At 51.0% G+C, this 9,122-nt stretch overlaps 2 protein-coding genes across 2 annotated transcripts; both read right to left on the bottom strand.

Annotated features, from left to right (window-relative positions):
* Positions 1 to 79: 79 nt before the first annotated feature.
* Positions 80 to 475, bottom strand: TEX54 (testis expressed 54). Its single transcript, XM_055310700.1, is given in 1 exon segment — positions 80 to 475. A coding segment is annotated over 1 exon segment (396 nt).
* Positions 476 to 626: 151 nt separating this feature from the next.
* WDR74 (WD repeat domain 74) lies at positions 627 to 7,158 on the bottom strand. Its single transcript, XM_055315175.1, has 11 exons — positions 7,051 to 7,158; positions 6,861 to 6,967; positions 6,653 to 6,774; positions 4,543 to 4,618; positions 4,255 to 4,401; positions 3,905 to 4,006; positions 2,258 to 2,358; positions 2,115 to 2,170; positions 1,272 to 1,417; positions 1,132 to 1,188; positions 627 to 837 (listed from the first exon to the last, which is right to left on the bottom strand). Exons 1-11 carry the CDS (start codon positions 7,115 to 7,117, stop codon positions 667 to 669), a joined length of 1,152 nt encoding a protein of 383 aa, XP_055171150.1. The 5' UTR covers positions 7,118 to 7,158; the 3' UTR covers positions 627 to 666.
* Positions 7,159 to 9,122: the final 1,964 nt, after the last annotated feature.

Raw genomic sequence — 9,122 nt, 5'->3', positions numbered from 1 at the left:
GAGGCGCTTGTACTCCGGCAGGTACACGTTAGAAACTTTATTCTCTGGAGGCTGGGGCAGACTGAGAGCAGGGCTGGGGTCACCCCTTCTCCGGCTCCTCCAGGATCCCCTCCTGGTTGCTCTCCTGCAATCCCTGCTTTTGACTCTGGGCTGATTGTCTCTTGTTTGACCCCCGACGGCTGAACAGGGATAGCCGCCGCCACAGCACGGTGATCAGGAGGCTTTCATTCGACCTCTGATTCCGGTGGTCGGGCGGGCCCATGTCGACCTCTTCAGAGCCTGCGGAGATGATAAAGCCGCTGAGCTCTGCTTTGCCCTCCCGGGTTCAACCTCCTGGGCGTTCCTGTCAGAGCAACCCCTTCTCCAGTTCCCTGGGGCCCGCTGGTCTGTCTTGGGTCCCACCTTCGACTTCCTCCGACTCGGCCTCCTTGGCCGGCTCACCCGTCTGGAAGTCCTTGTCTTGGCAGCAGCCCATGGCCCCGAGCGGCCCCCAACTCCGTGCCACCCACGCCAACCTACCAGGCTCCGGGCCTGGCTTTTGTGACGTCAGATATCCTACTGCACCAGCGTAGGGAGCAGCCACCCCTCTTTCCTTTCTCCCATCACAAAAGGCTCAGGGTCATGGCGGGTGTTGAGCTGTTTATTTACAAAGTGAACATAGGCTCTTCAGGCGCTGGTGGACCCAGGCCGCTGCTTTTTTCTCCGTCTGGTTTGGAGAGCCCCTTGGGTGTGCTCCGAATCAGGGAGCGTCCGCTTGGCAGCTGCCTCCAAGGAGGCCCAAAGTTCATCTGTCTCTGTGTCTTCCGGTGGTGCCTTTTTGGCCTCTTGGGGCTCATCCTGGCAAGTGGGAGAAAGGTTTGAGGAGTCAGGGACACAGTAACAGATACACAGGGAAGAAGGATCTAGCTGGGAAATAATCACTTTTATTTCCTGCTGCCAGACACTATTCCCATCCATGCTATGTCAACCCTTGGCAGTAACCCTATCAGGAATATAACACTCCTCAGAGACCTTCAGTAACTTGGCAGACAAGGAGACGGTTCCAGCCACTGTTTTTTTTTTTTTTTTTTTCTCTCTCCCCAGGGAAATACTCACACCTGTGCCCTTACTCCCACAGACCCAGCTGCTTACCTCCCAGTTATCCCTGCCTGACAGAAGAAGGCAGTTCAGCTGAGACTTGAGATAAACCTACAAAAGATCAGGAGCCTTAGGGAGGCAACCACACTGAAACAAAAACCTGGATAGGGACACATGAGGCAACCAGCTCTCACCTTATGCTCCAGGCCCCGTGGATTCTGGATCCTGTGTATCCTCAAGACTCTGTCCAAGCCACAGGAGGCTAGGAGGGGCTTTGAAGGGTGGCACTGTAATCCTCGGACACTGCCCGCCAGCCCCTTCAGACAGCCCAGTAGGCACCCTGGGGAAGGGAGGAAGCATCAGCACTAGCTGGCCAGCCAACAACCATTAAATGTTTCTTTCTGTTAGAGAAAGAGTGCATGTGTGGAGGGGGTGGGGATTTTACACAGGCTCCATGCCTAATGTGGAGCGGGTTGTTGGGCTCCATCTCACAGCACTGAAATCATAACCTGAGCAGAAATCAAGAGTTGGACACTTACCCAACTAGCCAACCCAGGTGCCCCAGTTGTTTACTGTTTCAATCACCTTATATTTCAATATTCTTTCTAAGAATATTTTATTTATTTATGAGAGACAGAGAGAGAGAGGCAGAGACACAGGCAGAGGAAGAAACAGGCTCTCTGCAAGAGCCCAATGTGGGACTCCATCTCAGATCCCAGGATCACGCCCTGAGTCAAAGGCAGACGCTCAACCGCTGAGCCACCCAGGTGTCCCTATGTTTCAATAATTATTCCTCGATATAAAACTAGGACAGGAATTATCACTGGTATGTCTCCATTTTATAGGTGAAGGAGCTAGAAGACACAAGAAGTTGAAACAACTTGTCCAAGATCATACAGCTTCTGGTGAAACCAGGATTTGAACCCAGGCAATAGGCACCTGAATGAGGGCTCAGCCACTCCACTGCACCCCCTCAGAGGGAATCCCATCCTTCCTCCCACCCTTTGTCCTCTTGCAAGGTTCCCTAATCTACTCACCTTGTCGAAGGTCAATTTCTGCCAGCTGCCCGTGAGTATTCCCCACGATCACAGAACTAAGGAGGAGACCAGAGGCAGGTGGGGTCAGCAGGAGCCCCCATGAGTCCTCTCTGAGCCCCAATCTTTGTCCTCTCAACACTTACTTGCCCCCAGGAGTGAGAGTCATGGCCATAAGTGGGTACTCTCCATAGGTGACCTCTAGGACCGGCCGCCGCTGCGGGGAGGCTGGATCATAGACACGGACCTGGAGACACCGAGGTATCACAAGAGTACCTTCTTGCCATATACCCCCAGCTCTGTTTTCTCCCCATCTTTACCCCCTCCTTCACACACTGCTTTATTTATGACCTACTCTTAGAGAAACTTTCTCATTTGAAATGTACCCCCTTTCCTCTGAGTGTCAGGGAGGAGTGGGCAGCGGAGATCTGCTTAGGAGCATGAACGGGCAGGGCTGAGGAAAGAGTTACCCCAGATTAGGGGGTGGCAGCATTCCCATGGTCTGCATGTGTGAACATTCTATCCCTTCATACTCCATCTGGGGATAAAAAAGCAAGCCAGGAGATGCCTGGGGCCCCAGTGGTTGAGCATCTGCCTTCAGCTCAGGTCGTGATCCTGGCCAAGGTCCTGGGATCAAGTCCTGCACTGAGCTCTCCATGGGGAGCCTGCTTCTCCCTCTGCCTATGTCTCTGTCGCTCTGTGTCTCTTGTAAATAAATAATTAAAATCTTAAAAAAAGAAAAATAAAAAAAGCAGCAAGCTAGTCCAACTGTCAGAGTACTGAATTTCAGAGAAATTTAGCCTGAACAACAGAGAAAAAGCCTCATACTGTGTTTGAACAGAGGCAAATCAACAAGATCAGATTTCATTACGCAGGAGTAAAGGAAATGGGGCAAATAGTGACCCAATCCTGCCAGGGTGTTAGGACTCAAATAAGGACGGCTGTAAAGATCCCCAGTTGGACCCTCCTTTCCTCCTATAAAGCTGAGAAGCTGAGGCTGACAAGGGTCAGGCCTTGATCCCAAACAAATCAGAGGCTGCATCAAAACCAGAACCCAGGGACATCTGGGTGGCTCAGCGGTTGAGCATCTATCTGCCTTTGGCTCAGGGCATGATCCCAGGATACGGGATCGAGTCCCACGTCAGGCTCCCTGCATGGAGCCTGCTTCTCCCTTTGCCTATGTCTCTGCCCCTCTCGCTCTCTCTGTCTCTCATGAATAAATAAAAAATCTTAAAAAAACAAACAAACAAACAAACAAACAAACAAAAAACAGAACCCAGAGACACCTGGGTGGCTGAGTGGTTGAGCATCTGTCTTCGACTCAGGTCGTGATCCCGGGGTCCTGGGATCAAGTCCCACATTGGACTCCCTACAAGAAGCCTGCTTCTCCCTCTATGTCTCTACCTCTCTTCTCTCTGTCTCTCATGAATATATAAAATCTTAACAACAAACAAAACAAAACCAGAACCCAGTTTTCTTGCCACCCAACCCAGTGTCCTCTCATCACACCTGTACCCTGTGATTCTACTATGAAAAGGGCATTCTCTTCTTCCCTCCTCCCTTCCAGATAGGAAATAAAGGGTCACAGTCCAGAACACTTGTCCTAGAATGCACTAGAAGGTCACTCACTGGCTCAGCCATGGGGCTGGGATGGATGGGGGAAAGGCTCTCTGTCTCTCAGGGACAGAGCCTAAGAAGGATAGCTGTGCCAAATGATGAGGACTGAGCCTGTGTAGGGAGGCTATTTCTCCAGGAGAGAAAGCCCAGGAGGCAAGAGTGGGATGGGGCCTCACCTGGTGGTACCCTGTGCAGGTGACAAGCTTCTGAGACTCAGGAAGAAACTGTATGTCCTGATCCCAGATGGGAACTCGCAGGTCAAGCCAGTCGTTCCGTACCTGGTCAGGGGTGGGTAGATGGGAGATAAGTTGTGGGAGGCTCATAGGCCCTTTCCTTCAGCCCTTTATCATCATCCCCTAAAGCCTACCTGGTCTCTGACTCAGTTAGTGGCCTCGTCTCTGACTCAGTTAGTGGCCTCAGCCCAGAAGGCCCTTTCCTTCAGCCCTTTATCATCATACCCTAAAGCCCACCTGGTCTCTGACTCAGTCAGTGGCCTCGGCCCCAGAACCTCCCACCCGTTACTTACATTCTTGGCCCTGAACACAGGTTCCTCAGACCCCTGTAGGTCCCACACCTTCAAAGCATTCTCTTTCCCACCCGTAGCAACCATGTGGGGGTGAGCTGGGTCTTGGCGCATCCTACACACCCCAGGACCCACACTCAGTTCTAAGAGCTGAAAAGAAGAGGAGATGGGAGGGGAGATGAGAAGCAGTTCCATAGTCTTTAATTCTTTAATCCTCTTCCCTCAAAGCCCTCGCTTGGTTCCTGGCCCCCACCTTCCCCAACCATCACTGGCAAGCCAGGGGAGCCTTACTGGGTCAGAGGATGCCTCTTTGTCATTCTCACGCCAGACTCGGACAATCCCAGAATCCACACATGTGATGAGGGTGCTGCAGACAGAGGAGGATAGAGTTAGGTTAAAAGAAGAAAAGTAGGGCACCCCGGCTGGCTCAGTGGTTTAGTGCTGCCTTCAGCCCAGGGCGTGATCCTGGAGACCTGGGATCAAGTCCCATTTCGGACTCCTTGCATGGAGCCTGCTTCTCCCTCTGCCTGTGTCTCTGCCTCTCTCTCTGTATGTCTCTCATGAATAAATAAAATTTAAAAAAAGAAGAAAGGAAGAAAAGAAAGAAAAGAAAGAAAAGTAAGTGTAAAAGTAATCTCTAGACCCCAGTGGACCTACTCCCAGATTTATTACAAGACTCTCTCCTTCCAGGTCTGTTATTTAATATCCTCAACAAGAGGAGGGCTTATCAATTTTGTGAGTGAGGAGACTGAAGCTCTCAGAAATGATAAGACTTGCCTACACAACTATAAATGTCAGAACCAGAGCTGGAAATCAAGTCTGTGACACTCCAAAGCAGAAAGCCTTTGCTATTCCACAGCTATGTCTGGGGGCACCTGGCCCTGCTGGTCTTTCTGAATCTTAAGTGGGTCACCAGGAGTCAGGATCAGTAACTCTGGTGAAGTGGGACTGGTCTAAATTTAGGATCTGGCCAAAATCAAACACTAGCTTCTTCCCTCGAGTTCCCTGTTTGGAGTTCCAGATGGTAAATATCAATCTTGCCCTCAAAGTATGCACCCCTCCCATGAACCCCCAAGCAAGTCTCTCCCAGGAATAGGAGCTGCAGAATCTGAGCCTATGTTCTTTCTCATGTCTGCCCACCTTCTCTACCTCAGTTCAGGCTGTGTCTCTTGCCTGGACGAGAGCCTACGGCTCTTTCCAATCCATTTTCCTTGCTCAAACCCAATACCCCCTACCACCTGCAAATCACAAGCGCAAATATCTCAGCCTGGCTGTGAAAGACCTTTACATTTAATACCTACCTAGCTTGTTCATATTGTATTAAAATGAATCCTCGGGCTCGGCAGTTTAGCACCGCCTTTAGCCTTTATCCAGTCCCAAGTCAGGCTCCCTGCATGGAGACTGCTTCTCCCTCTGCTTGTGTCTCTGCCTGTGTGTGTCTCTCATGAATAAATAAATAAAATCATAAATTAATTAATTAATTAATTGATTGATTAATTAATTAATTAAAAAAGTGCATCCTCAGCTTCAAGCCCCAAATGCTGTTTATCTTTCCCATAATTACAGTGTAGCCTGACACCAATCCTTGGCCTCTGCCCAGTCGGTAGCCTCTTTCTAAAATGCATTTACTCGGGGATCCCCGGGTGGCTCAGCGGTTTGGCGCCTGCCTTTGGCCCAGGGCGCGATCCTCAAGTTCCGGGACTGAGACCCACATGGGGCTCCCGGCATGGAGCCTGCTTCTCCCTCTGCCTGTGTCTCTGCCTCTCTCTCTCTCAGTGTGTCTATCATAAATAAATAAATAAATCTTAAAAAAAAATAAAATAAAATGCATTTACTCTTTTCTCTTCCGGTCAAAATTCTGCCCATCCTTCATGGCCCAGTGCATATGTCTCACCCACACAGACATTTCTACATCTTACTTGTCAGAACACCACCAAACCTACACAGCTTATTCATTCACAGCCTTCTCCATCTTTGGAAGAAAAAGAAAACGTTTGGCAAGTTACTTAACCGCTAGCACTTTCCTATCCTTTACTTTGGGAACTTCACCATGTTGTTGGTGGTTGTTAGTCTCTGTTTTCAAACATACTTTAAACTATTAAATGACCTGCTCATGGTCACCCAAAAGATTATGGAGCCAGAATGCGAAACTCTAGAGGATGCAAACTCCATGAAGGCAGGTACTTCACTGATGCATCTGGTTTACCTGCAGCCTTTGCATTTCACCCAATGCCTGTTACTCAGCAGGTATTCAATAAATGCTTGTTACAGGTAGGACACAGGTTCCTGTCACCCGCCCCAGTCCGTGGCACTATGGGTTGCTTGTCATTACTCGGCCTTGCTGAGGGAGTCTCCACGCTCTTCCTACAATCTGAGCGTTCAGCGAGGGGCTCGGCCTTACCTGTCGACCTGGGCGAGGCCTCGGAACGTGCCTTCCCCACCGGGGCAGTGCTTCTGGCCCTGAAATCGACCCTCCTCGGTGCTGAAGAACCTCACTGTTCTGTCGGCGCACCCCACCAGGATCTGCGGGTAGAAGAGGGCAGGATGACGATCAAGCAGGGCTGCCGCACCATGGCTCCCCAGCTCGGGACCGAACAGTTGCCGCTTACCTGAGTCTCACCGCCGGCGCCCCAGCACAGGGCGCTCACCGCCTCCTCGCGCCGCGGCTGTCCAGCCGCCGTGAAGTTCGCCGCCTGTTTGCGCTGAAGGTTCACCCCTGCGGGAGGCGGGCGTCAATCGCGCCGCGGTCACGAGCGGGGGTCACCCTCCACCTTCCCCACGCCGGGCCCAGCCACCCACCTTTCAGAATCCCGGTCTCGGTGCCCACCCACACATGGTTCCAGCGTGCGCCAGCAGCGGCCGCCATAACGGAGCCCGGCAGCCCACTGCTCGCACTTCCGGCGCAGCGTCTGCGTCACCAGCGCGCGCGGAGCGGCTCTGGACGATCGCCGTCTCCGGGAGTTCTAGCAGCCGGAACCCGGGAACTTGGTGGTTACTTGGGAAAAGCTTGCGACTTTTGATCTGGGGATCGTGTTGGCGCTCCACGTTGGGTGTAGATATTTAAATAAATAAAAACTAAAGAAAAAAAGAGAGAGAGAGAGAGAAGAGTAAGGACCCCCTGCCTGCGTCAACTGGTTTTGCTTTACGAAGAGGGAATCTAGGGGATCCCTGGGTGGCGCAGCGGTTTGGCGCCTGCCATTGGCCCAGGGTGCGATCCTGGAGACTCGGGATCGAGTCCCACGTCGGGCTCCCGGTGCATGGAGCCTGCTTCTACCTCTGCCTGTCTCTCTCTCTCTCTCTCTCTCTCTCTCTCTGTGTGACTATCATAAATAAATAAATAAACTTAAAAAAAAAAAACGAAGAGGGAATCTAGAGACACCTGTTTATGATCCGGAGTAACTTGACAGTTTTGCACTTGGAGCGGAAGGCATCCTAGCCAGACCGCGTCACCCGGGGGAGCCAGGCCTAGTCCGTCTCCCTATTCCAAAGCATCATGTACATCTTGTTTTCTGTACAAGAAAGCACACTTTAGAAATGACTCAAATCACTAATGAGGCACATGGCTTCGACCTCGAGTGTAAAAGACAAAAGGAAGAAAGATGGGGAAGATGAAACTGGCGATCTTAAAGCAGAAATCTGGAAAGTGGAGGTAGGGACGTCGTGTTTTCTTTTGAGGTTTGGTGATGGTGAAAATCAGTTCTGACAATAAAAATCTGCAAAATTAAAACAGTATTTCTCTCCCAGGGACAAACGGCTACTTTACAACGTCGTGACAGCCCCTTCTTTGAGTGACTACTGTTTTCTTACAGAGAGATTTTTCTTCTCTGAAATTAGAGTACCAAAAACTTGACTGTTTGAGATGATACCAGTAAGAATAAAAACATCCCACTTTTGCCTGCACAGGCCTCTACAGAGAAACAAGCCTCGGTTTGCAGCTCAGCTGCAGAGCTGCTGGTGCGAGTTCTGGGCATCACATTCCACATTTATCTTAACGTCGTATTACCAAGGAAACAATCACCCTGGGTCTACTTCACAGTCTATACCTGCTATTGGCCTACTTGCGCACCGCCGCCCCCGCCCCTCCCCCCCCCCTACCTGGTATTGAAATAGCTCAGCATTAAACTAAACCTGAATTCGCCCTTATCTTTAAAATTCTACATTTAGGGAGCCCGGGTGGCTCAGCAGTTTAGTGCCGCCTTAAGCCCAGGGCGTGATCCTGGAGACCAGGAATTGAGTCCCACGTCGGGCTCCCTGCTTGGAGCCTGCTTCTCCCTCTGCCTATGTCTCTGCCTCTCTCTCTCTCTCTCTCTCTCAGTGTGACTCTCATAAATAAATAAAAATTAAAAAAAAATCTTAAAAAAAAAGTTCTACATTTAAATCCTTTATCTTGGGGATCCCTGGGTGGTGCAGCTGTTTGGCGCCTGCCTTTGGCCCAGGGCGCGATCCTGGAGACTTGGGATCAAATCCCACATCGGGCTCCCGGTGCATGGAGCCTGCTTCTCCCTCTGCCTGTGTCTCTGCCTCTCTCTCTCTCTCTCTCTCTGTATGACTATCATACAAAAAATAAAAGAAATTAAAAAAAAATCCTTTATCTTGCCGAGCCTCTTTTGGGCGGGTTTTCTCATTGTAAGCGTCTACCTTCCCAGGGCGTGATCCTCGAGTCCCAACAGAGCTCCTTGCAGTTGTTTCGCTGTTATCCCTTAAAACATCTTGAGTTCAGGGATCCCTGGGTGGCACAGTGGTTTGGCGCCTGCCTTTGGCCCAGGGCGCGATCCTGGAGACCCGGGATCGAATCCCACCTGGGGCTCCCGGTGCATGGAGCCTACTTCTCCCTCTGCCTGTGTCTCTGCCTCTCTCTATGTGTGTGACTA

The sequence above is a fragment of the Nyctereutes procyonoides genome, unplaced genomic scaffold (assembly GCF_905146905.1).
Source record: "Nyctereutes procyonoides isolate TBG_1078 unplaced genomic scaffold, NYPRO_anot_genome, whole genome shotgun sequence".
Taxonomy (NCBI): domain Eukaryota; kingdom Metazoa; phylum Chordata; class Mammalia; order Carnivora; family Canidae; genus Nyctereutes; species Nyctereutes procyonoides.
This window is presented reverse-complemented; position numbering and strand designations above follow the sequence as displayed.

What these genes read in the sequence shown, in the direction of transcription:
- WDR74 (XM_055315175.1), bottom strand. Translation starts at nt 7,117, where the DNA reads ATGGCGGCCGCTGCTGGCGCACGCTGGAACCATGTGTGGGTGGGCACC. An exon ending in CCTGCACAGGGTACCACCAG is followed by an intron (nt 2,359 to 3,904) that starts GTGAGGCCCCAT and finishes CGGTGTCTCCAG; the next exon opens with GTCCGTGTCTATGATCCAGC. An exon ending in AGAAATTGACCTTCGACAAG is followed by an intron (nt 1,418 to 2,114) that starts GTGAGTAGATTA and finishes TCCCTTCCCCAG; the next exon opens with GGTGCCTACTGGGCTGTCTG.